General features: G+C 37.3%; 1 protein-coding gene across 1 annotated transcript in view; it reads left to right on the top strand.

Annotated features, from left to right (window-relative positions):
* TRHDE (thyrotropin releasing hormone degrading enzyme) overlaps window positions 1–26,804 on the top strand; it is a 427,468-nt gene that overhangs the window by 224,509 nt on the left and 176,155 nt on the right. The window contains exons 4-5 of the mRNA XM_043447137.1: window positions 7,673–7,827; window positions 10,594–10,707. Coding sequence (XP_043303072.1) covers window positions 7,673–7,827; window positions 10,594–10,707 — 269 coding nt within the window. The remainder of the gene's footprint in view (window positions 1–7,672; window positions 7,828–10,593; window positions 10,708–26,804) is intronic.

Below are 26,804 nucleotides of genomic sequence, written 5' to 3'. Positions count from 1 at the left end.
AGAGACTCTGGATGACACAGTCTGTTATCAGTCTGAGCTCAGACTCTGACCTGATTGTGGTAGGGAGGAGAGGCCTGATGTAGCACACTGGTGTTTTTTTATTTTTAAAGTAGTTATTTAATAATGTAGAATACATTAAAGTCTATTTCTAGTATATGAAGTTTCAAACCAGAACATTGCCACTAATGCTAGAGACTGGATTTTGGTTTGTATGTATTATCAATATTAGACTCTGTTTTGTGATTCTCAGAACATTTCTACATGGTTTCAGGTTCTTCGTGTGGTGTTGTCAGGGTGCTGTGCTATGCATAGTCACTTAGTTGTGTCCGACTCTTTGTGACCCTGTGGACTGTAGCCTGCCAGGCTCCTCTGTCCATGGGGTGCTCTACACAAGAATATTGGAGTGGGTGGCCATGCCCTCCTCCAGGGGTCTACCCAACCCAGGGATCAAACCCAAGTCTCCCACATTGCAGGAGGATTCTTCACTGTCTGGGCCACCAAGGAAGCCCAAGAATACCGGAGTGTGTAGCCTAACTCTTCTCCAGGGGATCTTCCCAACCCAGGAATCAACAGGGTCTCCCACATTGCAGGTGGATTCTTTACCAGTTGAGCTCCCAGAGACACCTGTGGTGGTACGTTTTTCATAGTGATTGACTTTCCTCAGAATCCAAAAGAGGAAGTTATAATACTTTCTTAAGGTTTGCATGCATGTGTGCTTAGTCGTCTGGGCTTCCCTTGTGGCACTAGTGATAAAGAATCTGCCTGCTAACGCAGGAGACGCAGGAGACAAGGTTCAATCCCTGGGTTGGGAAGATTACCTGGAAGAAGGCATGGCAATCCACTCCAGTATTCTTTCTTGGAAAAATTCCATAGACAAGAGGAGTCTGGCGGGCTGCAATCCATGGGGTCTCAAAGAGTTGAACACGAATGAGTGGCTGAGCATGCCACAGACATGCTTCTTTGTCCATGGGATCTTTCATGGCAAGAATACTGGAGTGGGTTGCCATCTCTTCCTTCAGAGGACCCAGGGATCGAACCCGCATCTCCTGTGTCTACTGTATTGCATGTAGATTCTTTACCCACTGAGCCATCAGGGAAAAGCTTTAAGGTTTAAGCCAGATTAAAAAGGAGGGGACTATGCTAGAAGGGGAAGTTGGGGGGCTGTCAAGTAATAGTCTACTACTAAGGTGCTTAGACGTTTTCCCCTGGAAGTCAAAGAGTACTATCTGTCTGGGTGTCTGGGTCATTAGAGAGGCCACTGCAATAGGGGAGAACACTCAAAGAAAACTAGTAGAACGAGTTAAAAACACACACATAGATGGAAATCCTAGAAATCTGGTTTTCAAAAGTTAGAAGATGACAAGAAAATAAAACAAACAACAAAATCCACCAACGGCAAGAAATGCTAGTCTGAGAAGTAGAGGAGAAACTACGACAGGCCCTAATTAACAGTATAATTCTCAGCAATATCTAAGAAAAAACCCAGAGGTCTCCGTATTTTGTAATCTTAGTGAGAGCTGTTTCAACAGTGTTAAAAGTAGAAAGCAAATTCTAGTGCTCCGAGGGAAGCAAGTAGAGAAAGCCAGATTTTTATGGTGATGTATGTAATCACATTCAATACTATTATATGAATATTTGCTATCTGCCTGTAGTCGTTAGGACTATAGTAATTAATTGGGAGCAGACTCCTATGCATAATTTTATCCAGGATTTTCTTTGAATTTCCAAGTAAATTAGATCCTGAAACATTTGAGTTTTCTTACTTCTGTTCTCAAGGCATATTAAAGAGTTGTGGTTGAACATTTTAATGGATAGAACCTCTTGACAAATTTATTTTGCAAAGATTAAAACAATTTGTGATGAAATCTTATCTTCAAAGTTAAGCAGTAGAGTATTTCAGTAACTGAGGAGATATTTTTAAATGTATTTTTTATTATTACTTTTAAAGTCTGTTTTTGTTTTTGTCTGCACTAGGCTTTTGTTGGGGCACAGGCTTTTCATTGCTGTCCTCAGGCTGTCTCTAGTTGTGGAGAGTGCGGGCCACTCCTCATTTTTGTGTGCGAGTTTCTTGTGTAGGCTGCTCTTGCTGCAGAATACAAGCTCCAGAGGGCACGGGCTTCAGTACGTGTAGCACCTGGGCTTGGCTGCTCCGAGGCATGTAGGAGCTTAGGTTCCCAGACCAGAGATAGGACCCATGTCCCCTCCTTTGGCAGGTCGATTCTTAACCGCTGGACCACCAGGGAAGTCCCTGAAAATACATTTTTTAACAGCTTCATTGAGGTATGGTGACATGCAGTCTATGTGACATGCACATGTGTGAAGTGTACAGTTTGATGTATTAAGGTATGTATTACACCCTTGAAATCATCACCATAATAAGTCGATCCATCACTTCCAAAAATTTCCTTTTTCTATTTTAATCCCTCTAAGCTTTGTCCCCAGGCAAGTACTGATCTGCGTTTTGACATTATAGATTAGCTTTCATTTCCTATTTATAAATGGCGTGACTCATACAGCATATATATTTTTCTTCCTTTTTACTCAGCGTATCTGTTTTGGGGCTCACCCATGTTGCAGGTATTGACAATTCTTTCTTTTTATTGCTTAATAGTATTTTATTGTGTGGGTGCATCACACATTATTCACTCATATATTGATGCACATTGGATTTCCAGTTTAGGAGTATTGGAAGTAAAACTGTTATGAACATTTGTGTACAAGTCTTTATGTGGATATGTGCTTCCTGCAGATGTTCTTAAAGTTTAGAACTATTTATGAGATAAAGATGCGGAGCAGAATATGTGTGTGCTCAGTTGCTTAGTCGTGCCCGACCCTTTTGCGACTCCATGGACTGTAGCCTGCCAGGCTCCTCTAATTTTCCAGGCAAGACTACTGGAGTGGGTTGCCATTTCCCTCTCCTGGAGATCTTCCTGACCCAGGGATCAAACCCGCGTCTCCTACATCAGCAGGTGGGTATTTCTTTTTTACCACTGAGCCACCAGGGAATCCCTACAGAGCAGAAAGGCACACAGTATCTCTCAGTAGTACAGTAAAATCCAGGTTTCTATGTCCTTTGACATAAGGTTATTATGTCTGTAGAAGAATAATCTCCTGTTCTGCCAGCCATAGACATGGTTCCCTGTATCAGTAATAAAGCCTGTGAGTGTCTGAGAAGCTGCCTTCTATTACTGACCCTTATGTGTTTCTCTGGTTCTCAGTCACTTTATCTGAATCTGACTCCATTCACTCAAGATTCCTTGTCTGGTTGAAGTACAGCTTCGTTTCTTAGGTCTGACGCCTCTGCCCTTAGACCTCTGGAAACTAACCAGTCACCTGTCTGCTTAGGTTACGGTTGCCTGAGGTCTTTGGCACCAGCCTTCAGCTGCCCCCTCAGCGCGCACACTTAGGCTGCAGGTCAGACTGTGGCCGTGTGATGACTGCGCTCGGATGTACCTTCTTTATTCCAAACTTCTAGACTGCATCTGGCCTGTGTCTGGAGTCCCCGCTGTGCCATTTGAGGCAGTCCACATCCCAGCGTGTGGCCTGACTTGCTCACTTAATCCTGGGGACCTGAGTGCCCCTGGCTCTTGGAAATCTCCAGGAACAGAAGTGACTCTCTTTTGCAACAGTCTTGTTCGTAAGTCTGAGTGTTCCTACTAGTAGATGGCACCAGACCTGCTCCTGCCGCTGCCATCTGCTGGTGGCAGACAGAGTTGACACAGTGTCCTGTTCGTATTTAGGGGAGGCCTCAAAATTGTCTGTTACATACGTGCGCTGTGTACAACTCTGCACCCGTTCTCTTCCTCTCTCCTGCTTCAGCCACGGCAGCCTTCCCTCTGTTTGTCCAGGGTGTGCTCCCATGTCCTCCTTAGGTCTGTGCGGTTTGTCCCCTCGTCTCAGAAAACTGTACTTCCACATATCTTCCGACAGGTGGCAGATGCCTGCCTTGACCACACTCCACCCACTTCACTCCGCCAGTCAATCACTGTCTTCCTCTATTACTATTATTATTTTTTGATAGCATTTGTCATTTACTCAGTTTCTTTCATTTATTTATTACTTGTGAATTGATCTCACACACACCCACGTATAAGTGCCATGAGAACAGGGAACAAAGATCTTCAAGGGCAGAACAATGCTTGTATTGAGAAAAGAGGTGCTCAAAAAATACATGCTTGTGTAAATGAGTGCATGTAGTATCTCTATTTGCCTGTCGAAATCCTATTTATTTTCAGAAATCCAACTCAAATGCTGTCTCTTTCAAGAACTAGATCTGATAGTCTCTCTCTTTCACAGCACTTTTTATTCTTTATTTCTTGTGTTAAGCTGTCATGTTCCCCTGTAGTGAATACAGGGGCCATACTTTACTTATTTTAATACACATCTCAGACTTACATGGGGGCTGCCCCAACGGCTCAGCGGTGAAGAATCCGCCTGCCAATGCAGGATAAAAAGTAGAAGTGGCTTTCATCGCTGGGTTGGGAAGATTCCCTTAGTAGGAAATGGCAACCCACTCCAGTATTCTTGCCTGGAAGATCCCATGGACAGAGGAGCCTGGCGGGCTTCAGTCCACAGGGTCGCAAAGAGCTGGATATGATGAGCAACTGAGCATGCACACATGCACACAGACTTAAGGACGCAGCAAACGCTTAGATGTTGGTTAACATCATGAATAAATGAAAATTACCATTAAGACTTGACCATTTAATTGTTTCTTATTAGGAAATGTTTAAAGCATACAGAAAAGAATCAATAATATTATAAGTAACACCCATGGATCCATTATCAGCTTTGAAAAATTAGCATTGAAAACATATTGGGTGGGGGTACTTAGTTCGGTGGTTAAAACTCTGCCTTCCAATGTAAGGCGGTACAGGTTTGATGCCTGGTCAGGGAACTAAGAGGTGTGGCCAAAGGGTAAAAAGTACAATAAAACAAAACAAAACATTGGAAGAATTCCCTCGTGGTTCAGTGGTTAGGACTCTGTAGTTCGATTGCCGGGGGCGTGAGTTTGATCCCGGCTGGGGAACAGGGACCTGAGCTTTTGCATACTGCGCCGTGCATGGAGTGGCCAAGACAAAGCAAACCACATTTGAAATCCATTGTATATGACCCTCTGTGATATTGTGGTTTATGAGAAATATATCCAAGTTTATCCACACATGTTTTCTGGCTTACAGCTCCCAAGACCTTCAGAATTTTCCAAGTGAAGAGAGACCTAAAGTTGTCTTTTGTTACATTAATAAAGTGACTTTTGGAACTCACCTAAGGATGGAGGCTGGTTGCCAGGAAAACTAACCTCGTGATTAGAGAGTTGGAACTTTTAGTCTCACTCCTTGGCCTTGAGAATGAGGAGAAAGGGGCTGGAGACTGAGTTCACGCCTCACTGGCCAATGATTTAATCAACCATCCCTCTCTAATGAAGTCTCCATAAAACCCCAAAGGTGTGGGCGCAGAGAGCTTCCAGGTGGGTGAGCAGGTGGAGATCTGGGGAGAGCAGCTCGTCTATGAGAGGGCACGGACGCTTTTTACCCTTTCAGACGCCTCTTCCATCTGGTTGTTCCTTAGATAGCTTTATAACAAACTGGTGATCTGGAAGTTAAATGTCTCCAAGTTCTGTGAGCTGCTTTAGCAAATTAATCAAACCCAAGCAGGAAGTTATGGGAATCTCTGATTTATAGCCAGTTGGTGAGAAGTGCAGGTAACAACCTAATCTTTCTGTTGCATCCTGATTTGAAGGGGGTGGTGGAACCTCCAGTCTTTAACCTATAGATCAGAAGCAAAGATAACAACCCAGGCTTGGGACTGATTTCTGAAGTGGGGGGGTGGCGTGTAGTCTTACAGGACTGAACCCTTATCCTGTGGAATCTGATTCTGTCTTTGGGTAGATAGTATCAGAATTGAATTGAACACTGGGTCACTCTTGGAATTGCTTATTGATGGTGTGAGACAACTCCCCTCTGCTTACGCCATTTGCATACAATTAAAATTGACTCCAGAAACATAAAAGACTGTCCCTCATTCCTTCCTTCTCCTTTCTTCCCTGAAGTTATCGTAATTCTGAATTTGGTGTTTATTGTTCCTACACGTGTGTGATTCTGTGTGCATTTTACCACTACTATTTGAGCATGAGTGTGCATATGTGAGTACCCATTTTCTACCTATGGTACTATTTGGCTTGCTTTTAAGTAGGGTATGATAAAGGGCATTCTACACCTTATTTGTTCCCTCAGCATTATGTTTTTCTGATTATCCATGCTGATACATGTAGTGTTAGAATCTAGTGGTGAGACTATTTCAACTATTGTATGGTATTCCTTTTTTAGAACTGTTTCACAGTTTCTCTGTCCAGTATCTTGGTGAAAAAAAGTTTCTCCTTTCACTTTTACAAACAGTACCGCAGCAACATTCTTGCACCATTTTTTTCCTTAGCATCCTGGGGTGTTACTCCGGGATTTATACAGTTAAGTGGAGCCAGCTTGCCAGGGTTTGAATCCTTACATCGCCGCTTGCTGGCTCTCCCAAGAAGCACTGACCACCATCTATCTCCAGCCCTTCTCCTGAGCTTGCTTGCCCTATCTCAGCTGCTGGCAACAAGCCATCAACTTGGCTTAGATCCCTTTAATTCCGGTAGATCCTATTGGAGCCAATTCCCAGATGCCACTGCTTGCTCCTGGAGCCAGACCTCAGCAGGCCTGTGGCTTCACTTGCAATCACTACTTTGCATTTATGTACCATTTCTGGTCCATGGAGAGGCTTATTTTCCAGCCTGGAGATGATGTTTAGCTTTTCCTTTTCATATTTTATTTATCATTGCTATGTGTTTGGAGCAGAGGGAGTACATCAGAGCATGAACTGACTGTGTCTCCTTAACCAAAAGTTGATAATATACTACCTTTACCACCTTGTAAAGTAAGCAGATATCTTAAAGTCATCTAATCATAGATTTTTGGAGCTGGAAGGGGTTTTAGAGATTATGATGTCTAATGACCTCATTTTGTAGGTGAGAGAATTGTGGTCTTGAGAAATTAAGTGATTCATTGATGTCATATATTTAATTAATGATGGAGGCAGGACCAAAACCAAAGTCTGGAGGGTTCCCTCAATAGTCCTTTTGATACTACATCATCCATTATAACTTTCTTTATATGAGCTATATTTACATGTAACATTTTGTTTTTAACAGAACTCAAAAATACATTAAAAGTAAACAATTAGAAATATGCGTGTCAGATTTTTAAACTGCTGTAAGCTCTTTTCTTTTGAACAATGTTGAGATAAAAGCCAGTACAGTATTCACTGCATTGAGCTGGATATATTTTCATTAGAAGGCACAATGCCTCTTGACTCTGTAGGTTCCTGCTGCATTTGGTTTCCTTGACTTTCTGCAACTTATTAGGATAGGCCCATCAATAACCGTGCCGATCCTTCCCGCCTCCTCCACCTCTGGGTCTGAAAATGAACTGTGATGGATGGATATGGCCAGCGTTTACAGTGATAGCCTATATTTCTGCTGTCACATAGAAATGGCAGGTAGTTTAATTTAGAAAAAAAAATTACTAAGAAAGAGCAAGTATTCTTTTTAATGAGAATTTCTGGACTTTTGTTGGATATGCATTTAGAATCTGATGTGTTTGTTAAAGCCTTTGGAATTGTTTTATTTTATTTCTAGATCTTTTAGCTGTGCCTAAGCATCCGTACGCTGCCATGGAGAACTGGGGACTGAGTATTTTTGTGGAACAAAGGATACTGCTGGACCCCAGTGTTTCGTCTATTTCTTATTTGCTGGATGTCACCATGGTCATTGTTCATGAGATATGTCACCAGGTATGAAAAAAGGATCAGGTGTAAGTATAATTGCAAACTACGGAGAATGTAAACTGATTTCAGATACTTAGATTAGGAGTTCAGTTATTATCCCCCCAATTAGGTTTTGATTCGGTGTAGAGCATCGTGTAGTTCTTTTCGGAAGATATGTCGCTTTTCTCAAATGACAGCAAAATGAAAGCAAGCGCACAGGTTGTATTGAATAAGCAACTGCCATTCAGTTTAGTTGAGGAGTGAGATGACATCGCTACCCAGCAAGCCTCTTTGGAGACCTCATCCACTCACGATTCTTTGTCAACCTTGCTTTATTTTCTTGTGATTATTGGTGTGTATATATGGTAAGTGCAGTGATGGCGATGATTTATTGCATTGCTGCAAGATTCAGCTGAGTTCTGTGTACATGTCAAAATTTGCTTTTGCTGAAATCAATTTGTTATTCCCCTTCTCCCATCACACAGACACTTAGGAAGTCTTTCGCTAACTCAGCCACAGACTCTTTGTTCTGAAATGATTGATATTTTTTTTGTCTTGGCATGTTTAGAAATTCATATGTAAATTAGCCAGCTTTGTCGTGAAGCTGAGATAAAGTTAATTTCATGCACTTTACTACAATGAGCGAAAGGTATTACAGAGATTTCACAATGCCTATTTGAATCTTGATTCTAATGAAAAGAATAACTGAAAATAAACGTCTGTGCTTTAATAAAAAGCAATCCTTGTCCTGGTGACCAGAAACTGTGGATAGTTTTTAAGTGAAAACACTGGAAATCTCAGTGTGAAACCGCAAGACTTCAATTTGTTATCAACCCAAAATCTTTTTAAAAAGTTTGAAAACCTTAAAGAGAGGTAGAAAATGTTGTCAGTGAAAGAAGCTGAACAGGTAAATGCTATACATGAACACAGACTTCATGCTAAATTGTTCCAGGCCACATGACTATTTGCCTAAATGTCAGCCTTCTGCAGTGAACCTGTGTGGTGTTTGTACCTGCCAAGCTGGTCAGCTAGGGCACGTGTTCCTTGCTTCAGTGACTTAAGCGGATCCATTGTAGAGATAACTAGTGCTTCTCTATTGTGCTAAAAGTGGTTTCCAGCTAATCATACAATTCTTTGATGCAAAAACTGATTCCTTTTTGAACATTCCTAGACGTAAGTTACATGTAGAGTTCTTTTGAAATAGGAACACACTGATCATCGTTGTTCCTAGACCTGGATTTCATTTGTTCCAGATTCTCAGCTACTTTCTTGTTCTAGCTTAGTGATGTTCGGCTACTTCCTATGAGGAAACGAACCAGAAGCTGGGAGAAACACATGATAATTTCCACTGTCAGTGCCAAAGTATTTTCTACCTTACCATCTCTCCTCACCTACTTCTTGTTGCAGTTTTTAAGATAGACTTTCAATTTAAGAGAGAGGGAGCACTTATTGCTGATCAAGAATAAAAACATACTTAAAACATCACTTAATTTGTGGTCATCACCATGTTCAGAATTATCTTGTATTTGTAATTTGATTAGAGATCCTTTTGAGTAAGAGATACTTTATTATTAATATTGAAATGCTCTGCCGCCAAGCTTTTTAGCTCTTAAAGCCGTAGAACTATGATCTGATACTTGCCTAATGCCTTTTCCTTCTGTTTCTTAAATAACTCACTCCCACTTAGAATCTTCGCACTAAGAGTTACTTATAAATGCCTGAAATCCTCTTGCCTAAGGCTTTCACATGGCTCCTTCTTATCGTTAAAGTCTGAGCTCAAATGTCATCTGCTCAGAGAGAACCTTTTTGCTTTTACAATCTAAAGTGACCCCTCCCCCATACATATCACGTTATAATAAGACCTGAAATTCTATTGTTCCTTTGTTTATTCTTTATTTTCTATCTCACCGCATTGTCCCTTCCTCCACAATAAAGTGTTCGCTGCCTCAGAAGGGACGTTGTCTGACTTTTCATCATTAAATCCCAAGTGGCACAGTTCCTGGTATATAATGCTTTCTGTTCGTTTTGTTTTTTTCATGAAAAAAGAATTCCTTTAAGCTTTTTCTGAACTCAGCAAGGATTTCAGAGTAATGCATCATGATCTAATCAAAACACCAATTAAAAATTACAACATTATTTTTCCTGAAGCGATCTTAGAGGTTTTTGTTTTTTTTTTGGTCCAACACTCATTATCATAGAATCATGGAGAGTCAGGGGTGGAGCATCTTGAAAGCCTTTAGTTCTTTCAATCCGCCGACAACGTCTGTGAACTGTCTCTGCCCCTGGAAGGTGCTGCTTCAGGACTTCCGTGGTGAGCTCACGACTTCTTGAGGCAGTACTTTCCATCTTCATCCATTTCTGTCTGTTAGAGGGTCTCCTTCATTTTTAGCAACCTCTACCGGCTGACAAACCCCAATTTCCATCCATTAGTCCTGATTTGTCTCCTGCAGGGCCACAGAACCCAAGCTTCTTCTACATATTAGGTCTTCAAATATTTGAAGACAACTGTTAGCAATTTTTTTTTTCTTCTCCTGAGTCCTTTGTTTTCCAGATTTAATATTCATTTTCTGTTCCTTGATCATTTTATTTTTGTTCCCTGAATTCACTTATTAAAAAGTTAGTGTCACTCAAGTAGTCAAATTAATAGTCTTGCTATAACCTATTTTAAGATCACAAAATCAATTGGAAAATGAATTCCAGTTGTGATCATCATAGTTTAATACACTTGATTCTAGACGAGGTAACTCTGGCTAGATGTGATTGTATCTGACACCCGTTCATCTGTGATGGCAGTGGTTTGGTGACCTCGTGACCCCCGTGTGGTGGGAAGACGTGTGGCTGAAGGAAGGCTTTGCTCACTACTTTGAGTTCGTTGGTACAGACTACCTCTACCCTGGCTGGAACATGGTAAGTGCATTCTCTTTAACTGCTTGGAACTCTCAGTGAAAGCTTGATTCCATGTCATATTGGGCTTATCTTATCGTGAGACGTGTTTGAAAATGCCAACTGATGAAAAAAATTAGCTACCCAACAAAGGAAATGTAACCCAAAATATAAACGGTAGTATTCCAGAAAAATTCTCATTTAGTTATTAGAACTAAATAGAGTCTGATTGGTTGTACATTGATTTCAAAATACTACAAGTTTTCTAAATAAAAATATTTTAGATTGCAATACTTGATAACAAAGATAATCTATCCCATAAATTGAGAAGGTAACAGCAATTGATAAGTTATATTTTAAACATGTATAGGATACTTCAATATATAGGAAGGAAAATGAGAACTTAATTTTCAGTGTGATGAACTCAAAACATAGCTAAAATCTTTGATACATTATTGTTTTTACTTTAAGATTAAATGATTTAATAAAGTGAAGTGAAGTCCCTCAGTCATGTTTGACTCTTGAGACCCCATGAACTGCAGCCCACCAGGCTCCTCTGTCCGTGGGACTTTCCAGGCAAGGATACTGGAGTGGGTTGCCATTTCCTTCTCGAGTATCTTCCCGACCCAGGGATTGAACCCAGGTATCCTGCATTGTAAGCAAGACGCTTTACCATCTGAGCCACCAGGGAAGTCATTTAATAAGAGGTCACTAATTTATAAAGAGTTGTGCACATTATATCCAAACGTGTATGTGTGAATCTTAAGTAGGGTTTATTGTACCAGAAGCAGTGATATTCTTGAACATCCTAGAAGAAAAAGTGGAGGGAGGATATGATTTCAATATGTTGTTTAATATAAGTTTTTCATTTTATGGGCTTTCCTGGTGGCTCAGATGGTAAAGAGTCTGCCTGCAATGTGGGAGACCTGGGTTCGATCCCTGAGTTGGGAAGATCCCCTGGAGAAGGAGCTGGCTACCCACTCCAGTACTCTTGCCTGGAAAATTCCATGGACAGAGGATCCTTGTAGGCTATAGCCTATGGGGTTGCAAAGAGTCAGACACGACTGAGTGACTTTACTTCACCTCACTTCATTTTATACAGGCTTCCATTAATGAGTAAGTGACTATGTTATTAAATAGAACCCACGGTATAGGTTGTTTTGGAATTTGAATTTTATTTATTTTTAAAATTTATTTTATTATATTTTTGGCTGTACTGGGTCTCAGTTGCTGCTCGGGGCTTTTCCCCTGCTGCAGCAAGTGGGGACTACTCTTTAGCTGTGGTGCGGAGCGTGGACGCTAGGGTGCATGGGCTTCAGCGGTTGTGGCGCATGCACTTAGTTGCTCCGAGGCACCTGGGATCCTCCTGGATCAGGGATCGAACCTGTGTCTCCTGCGTTGGCAGTCAAATTTTTTTGCCCCTGAGCCGCCAGGGAAGTCTGGAGCTTGAATTTTAAATTTAAGTGGCACTATGTAAAAGTTGCAAAATACTAACATTTGTCAACTTCCAGAAGCTCAGATTTCACCTGTGTTATAGCTTGAGTGATAATATAAATTTATTTTACACCACTCGGTTTTGATGTTTAAACTACTAATATATGTGATTATCTAATTATCTGTCATGATTACAAGTGTGATATGGTGAAATATAAAGTTGTCCCTTAAGTCATGATATAACTTTTCTACCATATTCCTACTGAGTATAAAAAGTGACTTTACATATCTCAGAAGAAATGTTGCAATTGTAATATCATACTGATATGTTTGAATTATCCAGTTTTATTTATATTTTATAAAAGCAACATGGTTCATTTGCACAAATGTGTGAGTTAATTTTACTTGGCCTTATATATCTAGGTATATATGTATAAATAATACAATTAAAAAAATCTTATTTGAACTATTTTATTATAGCATTGAAATTAATTTAAAAAATGCCTTTAAAGAACTTTGAAGAAAAATCATCAATAGCATGCAACATTTATTATCAAAGGTATTTTTAAAACAAATATGCAGTTTTAAAACTGAAATACCAAGGATACTGAAACATTTGTAAAAATATATTTTGGTTTCTAGTTGACTTTCAATCAAATTTGTTTAAAACTTTTATTTAATTTTCATTATGCTGTGAGTTATTACTGATTGGTAATTCTGTTATGTTTTAATGTTTAAAATGTTAGTATTATAAATGGCATGTTACTCTATAGGTAAGATTTTTTTTGAGCTCATTGAGCTATCTATGACAAAATCTATTCAGCATATAAAAATAAATCTTAGATTGAAAAGCTATGAACAGAATTATACTCATGGTGAAAACTTACACCTTTTGATGGTTTTAGCATTGCAGTCTATCCCGAGTTTCAATGTTCCCATAATGGATTTTGCTTTCAAATATTTTTTGTATTCCTTCATTACTTTATCAATCAAATTATAAATGGAGAGCATTTTTATAAGAATATTGAAAATGAATATAGAGTATAAGTAACACTTCTGATACTTTGTCCTAAATACAATAAAGACCATGTATTGAAAGCATTTATAAACAATGCTTTGGTGTGGTAAGATATAAATCCGTATTTTATAATAAAAAATGGGAATTAATGATGGATTACACTGAGAAATGAAAGCACAAACTCCATTACAATTAACTAGGCAATAGTGAAAGCAAGCTTTATTATTATGTCTCTTCATGTTCAGATTCTAAAGCTCACAAATACTTTCTATTATTGGCTGCTTTTGCTTTCTTAGTAGTTTTTAAATTTAGTTTGTAGAGTACTTCAGTATATTAAATTTATAAAACCTATAAGAAGAGACTCTAAACAGATACTCCTCCACCATCATTAATATCTTCTTTGCAAACAAAAATTTAAGACAAGCCAGCCACATAAATAAGAAAGGATATTAAGTGACTTTAAGGCTGTGTCAGCACTATTTTTCATAATGGCATCAGCAAAAGAGTGAAAGAAATACTAGGAAGAACAAGAGTGATGTCTATGTCAGCAGTAACTCATACTGTTGTGAGACGCACAAGAGCTTGCCTAGGAGAGCGAGGCTTGGGCTGCACCAGAACTTAGCCTAAATTAGAAAAGTCCGAAGGCAGACGTGTGTCAGAAGTAAAGTAAGCAAGCTGACCTCTTTTGCCTCTAATCTAAAAAACTTCGGTTTTATTATTTTTAGACAGCAACGCTCAAACACTGAAATACAACTTCAACTTGCTAGGGAGATTACTACGACAGCCTATGTTTTACAGAATAGCAATAAAGAAGCCCAGAATTACACAGCATTGGTAAGGAAGCTTTTGTTCTGGTTTAGGATAGTATACTTACATGGCCTTTTAGGTTGTGTATATGCATATGTGTGTGTTTATAGACAGTTTCTGCTACAGAAATAACCTGTTTTTTACATTAAGAACACTACATGAAATAAACACTACTATCAAATCTTTTTCCCCAACAAACTAATCAAGTATACCATTTTACAGATATGGGTCTTTACAGGGAGTGTGATATAAGGTCAGGGAATAGATTGACAAGAAGTAATTCAGATTCCAAAAAGGCACTTCACTTCCTGACTCATCTTTATCATTTGAGAAATGGGATGATTGACTTAGTAAGCACACATGATTTTTGTGAATATAAAATGACTTGCAGTTTCTTTGAAATGTGTGAACAAATGTGAGTAGGTATCATAGACCTGGAAAATAATAAATGCTCCATTAAAAGGGGCATTGACTTTATGTATAAAATACCCTAACACTTCCAACCTTAGTAAGCTATTTTGATGCCCTAGATTTTATAGCAATTACCTGTAGATTGAGTTGGTCCATAAGGAAGGCTGAGGACTGAAGAATTGATCCTCTCGAACTGTGGTGCTGGAAAAGACTCTTGAGAGTCCCTTGAACAGCAGGGAGATCAAACCAGTCAATCCTAAAGGAAATCAACCCTGAATATTCTTTGGGAGGACTGATGCTGAAGCTCCAGTACTTTGACCATGTGATGTGAAGAGCCACTCATTGGAAAAAAACCCTGATGCTGGGGAAGATTGATGGCAGCAGAAGCGGGTGACAGAGAATGAGGTGGTTGGGTGGTATCACCGAGTCAATGGACATGAGCTTGAGCAAGCTCAAGAAGATAGTGAAGGACAGGGAAGCCTGGGGTGCTGAAGTCCATGGGGTCGTGAAGAGTCAAACATGACCTAACAACTGAACAACAGCGTGTAAAGATTACAAAAAATTTTCTGTAAACTTTGTATCTAGACTCAGTCTCTCCAAATCAATGCTTATCTATATTGGCAATGTGGACTATTTTTTAGGTACATAAGCTTTATATCATGTTTTATTCATCAAACAGAAGTGTCAACGTCACTTAGATTATCTTGTGGGGTTAGATTTCATAGGACGAGTCGACTTGACACCTTGATGACTATTCTATCAAAGTTTGTTGTTAAGGACAGTATTATTGGATGAATTAATTTGCATTAAGCTATTAATGGCAGTCATATTAAATCTTACTGTGATTCATCCAAAGGGAGAAAATAAAGGATCCATGCAGCATAGTTACTGTTCAACAGTTCTTTATCATTTTAATTTGAAAAAGGTCTATGATAAAAGAGTTTTAATACAGGAAAAGGATAAATAGTAAAATGATACCATGAAGAAATCCTTATTTTGCAGACCTGGTGCTGATGTAGGCAAAATCATATTCCCTGTGCGTATTGCACAGGTTTTCGCTATAATTTGTATCTATTTGATAGGTGTATCCTGTAGTTTCCTAAATGTAGCCTTGTAAGAATGTGCTTGCTATAATGAGAATTATTAAACATGTGTGTACTCTTCTATTAAATAATTTGGGATGCTAAGGAGCTTCACACAGCAGTAACTTTAGACACTGATAAAGTCCAACGACTGGGAATTCTTAAATTTTTATGAGGGCACATACCTGGGCAGAAAGATAACTATTAATAGAGAATTGTGCAGCTAAACTTAATTATGCTAAATACTTAGGATATCTCAAAGTATATTGCCCAAAACTTTGATAAATGTTCTCAATTGTTTTTATCATGGGCAGGATTAAAATGGTAAAAATGAATTCTGCCATTAGACTCAGTATGTGGTACAACAAAAATTGCCTTCTAAATTTAATAGGCATTGCAATAAAATTATCTTTAGTTCTTAAATGATTTTATTTTTATTCAAAAAGAAGTTGAGAAAATCATTGGTGAACTGAAATAGATACAGAGTTTATTGAGCTCATTTTTTTCCAGTTTAAATGTAAAGATATACTGATTAATTATTCCAAACAATAATAAAAACTTTGCTATTCAGAGAGGGGGAAATAGAAAATTAGAGAGAAATTGTTTTTGTTAATATGTTACTTGTTCAGTTCTTCATGTCTTAAGTCCATCTTTGATTTAATGTCTATAAAGAAAAATGCTTTCACTCCCTTTCAAAGTTAGTTAATATACATTTCAACAGTAGTTGGTATGTTGGTACTATTGCTTACGATTCATCAATATTAAAATATATTCGCCCAGGAGAGCTATGGTGTCAGAGATGGACCATCTGGGAATTAAATATTTGTTTTAGAATCTTATCTTGTAAATACTGAATACCAAATAAATGTGTGTATATATATATAGATTTTCCATGCAGTTGCATTTTGTCTATTGTGATAAAAAATCCACATATAATATTCTACTCCTGATGTCAGTAAATTAGAAGATGATGCAATTGTTTTCAACTGGTCGATGATATTTTATTGTCAATTGACTGACATATTGAATGTGAAAAATTTAAAGACTTCTGTTGGCTAGTCCCAAGGGTCTGTGATAATTTTTGATCCATCTCAGTAGCTTAAAAAGTGACATTTACATTGAAAGACTAGTTGGAGGTCACAGTCTTCAAGATGGACTTCTTTTTTGTGCTTTCCCCTTACTCTTCCCTCCCAATCCCTCTGTAAGTAATTTTTCTTTGTGTTGATAACATTAACTTTTGTTTTTTAAAGAAGAGAAAATTTTTTTTTTTTCTTATTTGAGGGAATCTGGGGAGCTGTGACCTTCTATTCTGGGAAAATGAGGTTGCTTTCTTCTTAGCATTAGTGGTCAGAGAAGTTTGGCGCTTTGGTGGACAATTTTTGCTTGTTGTTGTTTAGTCACTAAGTCGTGTCTGACTCTTTTACATAGAAAAAGTCCACAGAGGAAATAAGAGCTAGCAAAGGGAACAATCTTAGTGAAAAGTTTCTCATAGAATTCAAGTCTGAATTCTGAGTAAATGAAAGAGGATTCTGAGATGCATAGGCCTAATGCAATGAGAATGAGATTTACACTCAGAATGTACAAATTAGGATAATCTAGGATGTCAGTGTTAAGAAGCAAGTCAGGGACTTGGCTTCTAATTAATGATGACTGAAGGGATAGTGGGGCTTCCCAAGCGGCTGAGTGGTGAAGAATCTGCCTGCCAACGCAGGAGACACAGGAGATGTGGGTTCGATCCCTGGGATGGGAACATACCCTGGAGGAGGAAATGGCACCCCACTCTGGTATTCTTGCCTGGAGAGTCCCATGGATAGAGGAGCTTGGTGGGCTACCGACCACGAGGTTGCAAAGAGTTGGACATAACTGAGCATGCAAAGAACAGTGAAAACAAGAAATGCATCTGTTGTACTAACCTTAAAAGAATTCTCACTAAAGCTAATACATAATTAATTGGATTAACATTTTCTCGTTAGGACTAATTCTGTGCTCTTTACCAATGACCTTACTGGTGTGCTGGTAGCCCTGTTGAGAATGTCAGTTAGAATGAAGGATGAATAAGGCCAGTCATTAATTAATTATTGATGTACATTAACTGACTTAGAAACTTTATGGCAAAAATACATTTTTGCGGGTAAAATGACAACTGAAGTATTGATAATACATTCATACATTTGTTTATACTTATAGATTTTATGTAACAATCAAGATATTGGCTTCACAGTTTGAGAAATGGAAACTTTTGAAAAGCTTATTATCAAAGTGTGTTGAGTCTCAGAAAATGTAAATCTGCTTTATTTACTGCTTCAATTGAAAAATCAACTTTTATTAAATACTTTTAGAAAGGGAAGAAAGAGTAAGCATAACTCATTAGTATTCATATGTACTTCTATACAGGTATGTATCAGAGATTTTTCTTAGTTACATTACCTCACTTTTTTTTTAACTACATGAATTTTTAAAATTTAAAACAAAGCTGCAAATTGAAATTTCATGTATGTTCTTAAAGGATGATTTTTTTAAAAGCCATTTATGTTCAGAGAGACACTAAGTGTTTCAGGTTTTGTTTATTTTAAACTTAGAGATAAAAGATATATGAGCATTCCCTTTGGAATAAAATATTTCTTCCAGAGACCATGTGCAGGTTTGCACTGTGTCAAGTTCTTTCTACCTTTCCTTAGGAATTGCAAAAGCAATCAATACATTGACAGGATTAGACACTTCCTAAGAAGAAAACTTTTGCTGAACCTGGAGCCTAACAATAATGCAAGGCTCTCCTTTTTCATATCTAGGGATAATGCATGAAAAGTTAATCCATTCATTAGGGTAAGAGCAGTTTGTGAACAAAATGTTCCAACTTGCTAAAAATGGTCAGACATCACTTGATAAACAGAAAATTGATGATGTCAAAAATTTATACCAAGACAATGAAATGTTCTGTTAGACATCATTGTTCATAAGTATTTATGACTTGCAGTAGCAGATTAACCAGTTTAATCTGTCCTTTTACTACACTTGGTTTAAAAAAAAAGTTTATCCTCTTATGATACATTAATTGTTCAACACTTGATATTATTCAGTATTTTCCCATATATATTACAAAGAATTTGCTTTGCAAAATCTGTAACATGAACATAACCAAAAAGGAAAACTAGGGAACCAAGAGGACAACCAAAGAATAATTCATTAATTTTCTAATTATTAATCATCCTTAACCAGGCAGCTATATGCTTTAAAAGACATTAGAACACAACTTATTTCTAAACCAGGAGTGACTGTTTCAGTCCATAACACTTTATGGGACTTTTTTTTTTTTTTCTTTTCATCAAGGTTACTTTAACATTGTTCAAATGTTACTAGACAAGGATGTGATAAATGAAAGTAGTGAGTTCAAGTGATATTTTCCAAGAGTCAAAAATGTAAGAGACCTTCCTGTCTAGAGAAAGCAAAAAGCGATATTTTGAGGCTGGTGAGATTTTGCTTCAATTACTCCAGTAACCCTTGCAAAAATAAAGACATGTAATATTTACTGTGTACCATTAAGCACTTTACATATGTTAATTCCCTGTGAAACAGCAAGACCTTCTGCTATGTGTCTTGAAAGTACACATCTTTGCTGTCATTTTTCTTAAGAGTCTGAGAATGTGGTAATGGTTAGACGTCCATGCAGGCCACCACTCAGGCATCTCCCTTCAACTATGAATTCAAAAAGATGTTTTGGGGTAGAATGTGTTTCGACACTGAGTTAAATAACCTCTGTGGGTCTACCATTCACAAAGTAAGCTTCTTTTGAAGCTATTTATATATTTAGCATTTTACCTTTCCCTGGGACTAATGAAATAGAATTCTTTATGATTATTGGAATGTCATCTTTGTCATATTGATGTTTAAAAATTAAGATATGTGGGGATGCTTACTTTGCTTGAAGAACCTACTTTAAATCCACCTGTGTCCAATTTATTCTGTTAACGGTTTTATTTTGTCTTCTCCAGATTTCATTTATAGTTCAGTGATGCCTTTCCGGGGTGCTATTAATTTTACATAAACTAGTTTGATGGATTGCTGCCACAGGTTTGCCCATTGCATTGTTATATATTTCATTCATTCTGTTTAATGAATTAATTCAGAGAATTATCAAGTACTGAAAATGAGACCTTCATTTTTCTATTAACAGAGACCTGCTATGTATCCGCTTCTTATACACTGTATTTTATCTTTTGTGTGGTGGTTTCAGTTAGAAGGTGTGATTAGATTTAGGATTTTATTTTTTTTACTTCTTAGTTGACAACCATGGAAGAAAAGTTATGACCAACCTAGATAGCATATTAAAAAGCAGAGACATTACTTTGCCAACAAAGGTCCATCTAGTCAAGGCTACGGTTTTGCCAGTGGTCATGTATGGATGTGAGAGTTGGACTATGAAGAAAGCTGAGCATCAAAGAATTGGTACTTTTGAAACTGTGGTGCTGGAGAAGACTCTTGAGAGTCCCTTGAACTGCAAGGAGATCCAACCAGTCAATCCTAAGGGAAATCAGTCCTGAATATTTATTGGAAGGACTGATGCTGTAGCTGAAACTCCAATACTTTGACCACCTGATGGGAAGAACTGACTCATTGGGAAAGACCCTGATGCTGGGAGGGATTGAAGCCGGGAGGAGAAGGGGACGACAGAGGATGAGATGGTTGGATGGCATCACCGACCTAATGGACATGAGTTTGAGCAAGCTCTGTGCGTTGGTGATGGACAGGGAGGCCTGGCGTGCTGCAATCCATGGGGTCACAAAGAGTCGGACACAACTGAGTGACTGAACTGACTGATAAGCATGCTTCTGTCAGAAGTTGCTTTGTTTATGGAATAGCTCAAACACAGATCCATACACCCAGTCAGACTGTTCATATTCATGGATATGTTTGGAAAATAAGATTTAGTGAAGTAAGTCTCAGAGGATTAGCCAAATGATGGAGCAGGAAGAACGTTTAGCTACCTATTATTTTTGTATTACATGGATCAGGTATTCTCTAACACTTACTTGGGTTTACCTAGGTACAATAGCTTTATTTTTATTTAGATTTTGAGTGTCTTTCTGCTCAGTTAAGTTCTGTTCCTTCCCTAAGCTTTACAGCTTGGCTCAGAAGATGAGTACTTAAAAAAATTTAAAAAGATTTCTGTTCTTCTCTTTGTAGTGATGGTGATGGTATGGTGGGGTATTTTTATCTAAATATTATTTATTTCCCAAGTTTTCTGATTCCAGACCTGACTGATATCAGAAACTTTCCATTAGGATGCAAATAGAAATTGAATCTCAGTGTGTGTTTCAAAATACTCTGGATTACGTTTTATTAATCAAATATTACAGGGTCTTCTTAGCTTATTTTTAATGTGCCTGAAAATATTAGCAACCTCTTGTGATTGATGTGTGAAACAAATGCATGAAATACCAAAAATGATTGGCAAATCTGATTTTATTGAAATGTCTTATCAGCTTCTCAAAACAATTAAGCATAGAGATAGAGGAAAAGATTCTTATTGCCAAAGTAGACAGATGATTATTGAAAATATGAAGAAGCCATTACCTCTTTATGCAGAAGATCCTGAAGTGACATGTAGAAGAGTAAGTATGAGTTCATGTGAACTAACAAAGGACAAGAATTAAATCTCTCCCACTAAACAGTACACTTCATCAGTTAAGGAAGTTTATTTCACCATTATTTCTCAACATTTAACCCAAAGTATAGCATCAGTGAGGTAATCAATAATAAAAGTCTGGTCAAAAGTTAACAAAAATTTATGAAATGAAAGACATCAAAATTTATGAAAGATTGTAATAGTGTTTATATCATATAGGAACTCATTCATTTAATTATAAATAAAAGGGATAGTGAGATTAAAAAACATGTAAAACTATGTTGGGTAAGTGTTTGAAAGAAAACAGAAGGAAAAAAAAGTCAAGGAATCCTAAAAAATAAAGGGAAGCTAAAATGATATGAACATTTTAAGAGGTTTATGTAAAAGCCTGCGGCATATGGCGATTGTTCACAGTGATTTTTGGGGGGCTGCTAGAATCAGAATGAGCGATGTAATTAGACAAACTGTTCATAATTATTACTGTGATTGACATTATTTGAAGCACATTCAAGGTTATTCTGTAAGACCCACGATTATCATAATTAATAAATACATAAATAACTAATTGATAGTGACTTCTGCCATGTCAATATTGCTCTATCTTAAAGGTTCCTGACTAAGTATGCAGAAGGTTTAGAATTTGGTTGAATACAATGCAGTCCATTTTGTGTTTCATCTTAGCATTTCCTCTTAACTGTGTCACGTCTTGGATAATATGGGACATGACACGTTCAGCCTGGATGTTACAAACGAAACATAAGTCAACTGAAGGGTGTAGTCTTTGAAGAGACTCACAGTTTAAGGCACTTTCTTTATGTTAATCATGTTTGGGAGTATATCAGTTCATAAAAACATGTGCAAGGGGTTATTTGGGGTTATGAGAGCCTTAGAAAGTGATCCAAAATAGTCTTGTACAGATTTAATTGCTCTTTTAGTTACTGCATTGACTAAGGTATCTTAAAGTGTTTGTCACTTGGCAGTGGATGAAATGTGGTTAATGGTTAAAAGAAATAAGAACATTAGGACAATTTTGGTTACTTATTGTAAGGCTTATGTGAAATTACAGAATAATATTGTATGCTTTGGCCACCTAATGTGAAGAGCCAACTCACTAGAAAAGACCATGATGCCGGGAAAGATTGAGGGCAGGAAGAGAAGGGGGTGACAGAGGATGAGATGTTTGGATGGCATCACTGACTCAATGGACATGAGTTTGAGCATACTCCAGGAGATAGTGAAAGACAGGGAAGCCATGGGGTTGCAAGGAATCAGACACGACTTAGCGACTAAACAACAGAGATGTCCTCAGATAACTCTGTGTGTGTATAACTTTCTGTAAAAAGTTATGTGAATGAATACAGAAGTAAAATTTTCAGTGCAGTGCTTGTTTCATTATAAGTATTAATGGTAATTATTTATAAAATTATTACTAAATGTCTATTTAATGTATGTGTGTTTACGTAAGTTTGACTTTAAATGGACTGCTTTAACAACCTGCACATAAAAATGTTTATCAACATCTTAGGCATGTGTATTTAAACATGAGATTTTGAAATGTTGATTTTTTTAAAGAATATTATATAGAAGCAACACTTATTTTCACTACATCTTTAGTTTTATTTCATTTATTGTATAATTTAGATACCTACAAAATGTTAATTTTAATCAGCTAAATAATGAATAATATTTCACAAGTTTATCTAGCTAACTTTAAACCGAGTAAATCTTAAAAAAATTTTGGACATTTTAGAACTTTATAAAAGTATATTGAAATATAAATTTATAGAATAAAATCTTTTAATATTTAAGACACTTGAAATCCACATAATTTCTGATGCTTACAAATATGACATTGTGTTATGTGTCTACAAAAGATGTTAATTGCAAAGTCACAGAGATACAATATCACATAAATAAAACCTGATGAATATTTTCCTCCAATATGCTTGTTTTTCTTACTTGAATTTTTGATTACATTCCTATCCTTATATTTGTCCTGATTTGAGTAAGTCATGAAGAACAGGAGTGAAGAGCCAAAATATGCACTACTAGGTATATCCCGTTTTCTAGTTTTGTGTAAGCAGGAAGTTCGGATTAGAAATGGCTCATGTGGCATTTTGTTCAACCTGTGAAGTCTTGAAAGTGTTTATCTTATGGTAGTATAGATTTCCAAAGACACAAACTATGAATGACATAGCTTCTTTCTTCTGTTTGTGATGGATCAGCGGCAACTGAGTCAGCATGTTCACAGACACTGAAATCACTTTCACCCAAACTTTCACTCTACTCTCTGCTCCCGTAGTACTTTGCTTGGCTGCCAATCCTTTACCCATCAAATAGCACTAATGTGTTGTACATGTATCTATTTTCCCCATCATAAAGGGAGTTGCTTGGAGCTAGGAATTGTGTCCCAAATGCATTTGTTTCTCCAGCCTTAACACATGAAGGTTGCGTATACAAAACCCTCAGTAAAAACGAATGGAATTAGATTGTATTGTTCAAATGATTTTTGTCAGATATTCTTGTTCATTTGACACTATGGATTAGAAAAGTACCTTTATCTATGTTCAAGAGGATATTGTCAACATTAAACCTGGAATAAAACATTGCTTTAAATAAACAAATGAAAACACTGAAAAAGGAAATACTTCTATCTATTTGCTTATCTATATGTGTATCTACATACATATCTAAATATCTATGCCTATGTCTATATTTATGTCTAAATCTGTATTTGATTCATACATTCTGGAATTTGAAAGTAAATACCATGTTTGTTCACCCTTGGTCATCACAAGATGGAGCTAAATTGTAGATACTTTGTGATCACAGAGGTAAAGCCCGTGTCTCACGCTGTTTGTGAGTGACTGTGCAATATTGTCCTCTTTTGTTTCGAGTTGCACCTCCCTCCAGTCCACCTTCCAGTATTCATAGTCATCTCTCTAAATATATGTCTGATGATGTCACTTCTTAATTCTGGTTTCCTAACTGGCATTGAGGATCTTGATTTTGTTCTTGTCAGTCTCTATGTACTAATCACTATTCATTTACCCATCATACTCCCTGCCTTCTGCCACAGAGAACTCTGGAGCCCCCCAAATAGGCCAGGCTGTTTCAAATCTCCATGACTTTTCCCATATACCAGGGTTTTTTTTTTTTCTGTCCAAAATGCCCTTTTCTACTATATTCTAGAAAACTCCAATCATCCTTAAAGATTCAACTCAAACTATCAGTTCAGAAGCTTTCCTTCCTTTTTCCAGGCGGAACAAATGACGCCTTCCCTATGAGGTCACATCATAATCTGAACCTATTTCTATTTGTCTATATAGCAGGTGTTATTAATATTTGTCTTCATCTTTGTCTCTCATTCTACTAGTATAAAATCTCCGAAGTTGGATTCATGTCTTTCTTTTTATGCTCAGAACCGAGTATACCACATGGGATATAGCAGGTGCTCAACAAATATTTGTAGAACAAATTATCTTACTCAATCTTCACAACCACACATGTTTACAAATGAGTGTGCTGAGGTCTGAAAAGACTGAGTACCTTGCTTGTGGTCAGACAGTTAAGTGAATGGCAGATTTTTTTTTTCTAGTATAGGACTCTGTCATCAGCTTTCTAGCAGTGTTCCTGTCTTTTCTCTCAGGAATACTGAAAGAGCCATTTATTTCAGATCTCTCCTCCTAGATATGTGAAATCTAAAAAATCTAAACAAATAAACTTATTCACAGAACAGAGTCATAGAGAGAAAATGAACTTATGGCTACCAGGAGGAAGGGGGGGATAAAATGGGAGACTAGGACTGACGCATACATACTACTGCATTTAAAATAAATAACTAGGAAGGACCTACTGTATAGTGCAAGGAACACTACTCAATACTCTGTAATGACACATATAGGAAGAAAACCTAAAAAAGATCATGCGTAACTAATTCACTTTGTGTACGGCAGAAACTCACACAACATTTCAAATCATTTAAAAAATAAGCATTAAAATTATTTTAATAAAGATTAAATTAAAAAATAAAATTGAGTCCTTGTGACTGTTCTGATGTAACCCATGTCTGCCTGGAGAATTTTTTCCCACTTTTTTGCCTATAAGTACCTCACTACTTGAATTGGCTCTCATCTCTTTGTCTATTTTGATATAGCTGACTTTCTTTGATTTCAAATCAGATTATTTGATTAGTTGTTTTCTTTCTCTTCTGATGACGAGTCAAAATGTCTGTCTGGTATTGCTCTTCACTAAAATTAGCCACCCTTTCTTCAAAGGAACTTGCCAACAGCCCTCCATTCCAACTGTACTTTCTCTTTTCCCGCCATCACCATGACTATGACTAGATCAGGCATATTCAGATCTTGACATGTTCAGGCAGAAGCCTTGATTTGGGGATATCAAGGAACTAATTTTTCAAGTGTGTCTGTGATAAGAATTCTTAATAATTTGCTCCACATATACTACTAAATACCAGTATATGAAATGTTAGTATTGTAAGAAAAATTTTTTTAAAAGAGTTGGTTCTTTCTGAGACTTTAGTTACATTTTTTTATACATATTGCTATTTATTGCCAAAAGTTGTCTAGGACTTGCCCAGTATCTTAGACCTGGGCTTTTACTTTGAGTTGCCTGTGGCACATTGCTTTCTAAAAGTTCGCTGTCACATTCCTTGCAGCATGTCTGAAACTGATCTTTTTAACTTGCCCTCCAAACCACACTTTCTCCACTCCTCCATTTCTGTCAGTCGCATGCCCCCTACCTTTTAAAAAAATTCTGTCAATCTAAAATCTTTTAAAACTCCAACAAATCATTCCATATAGTTATTTGCTAGGACTTCCTCTTTAACCCTAGGGACCAAGGCATCAGTGTCACTTGATCATTCATTCACAGTCTCTCTCAGATTCAAAAGTTCTTCAGTAACACCTGCTCTAGTACATCATCACATATCCCTTAGTACAATAACCAATTCCTGCCTCTCATTTCTGCATATATCAGCTACTCTGTATACCTCAGATAAGTTAATTTTCCTGAGACACTGCTTTTATTATGTCACTATATCTGCTACTGCCTATTAAGACCAAACCTTCAACCTGATAACTTAAGATTGAAACAGACTGGCTTTTTTCCCCCCATGTTTCCTCTGCCTGGATTTGCCCTTTTAAGTTGCTTTCACCATTCATCTGAGTAGACTTTCATCCTTCAATAGCCCACTTTAATGTCACCTCCTCTGTGAAGCCTTTTCTGAACTAATGAATCATTTCATACTTCATGTTTTATAACACCCATCTTACTATAATGCAGTTAGCTGTTTATCTTTCTCTTGTATTTTCTCTTCTGGTCTTGAGTTCTTTAAGGTTGAGGATGAGATGTTAGTCATATATTTATTCCCAAAACACAGTTCAGTATCTGGCGTTGTGTAGGAATTTAACATATTTTTTAAATGAATGTATGAATAAAATAATAGTGACCTTCTTTTCCATGTGTTATTCTCAACTCCGGGCATTCATTCACATTTTACTTTTCTGAAAAGGCTTTTACACCGTTCTCCAAAAATTCAAACGCAATGTATTTTTGAAAATAGTTCAGCACAAATTGATACACATATTCAGTATTATTGGGACTGCTTAAGTTTAGGCATGCATGTAACCTCTCTGAGTGTCTGTATCAGAATGGTAGGATTTATTGTTACTGCTAACAATAAACTTCTTGTTAACAGATTTTAAAGTTCTCCATTTTACCTATT

This window comes from Cervus canadensis, chromosome 25 (genome assembly GCF_019320065.1).
Source record: "Cervus canadensis isolate Bull #8, Minnesota chromosome 25, ASM1932006v1, whole genome shotgun sequence".
NCBI lineage: Eukaryota > Metazoa > Chordata > Mammalia > Artiodactyla > Cervidae > Cervus > Cervus canadensis.
The sequence above is the reverse complement of the archived record's forward strand: the minus strand, read 5'-3'. Positions and strand labels throughout refer to the sequence as shown.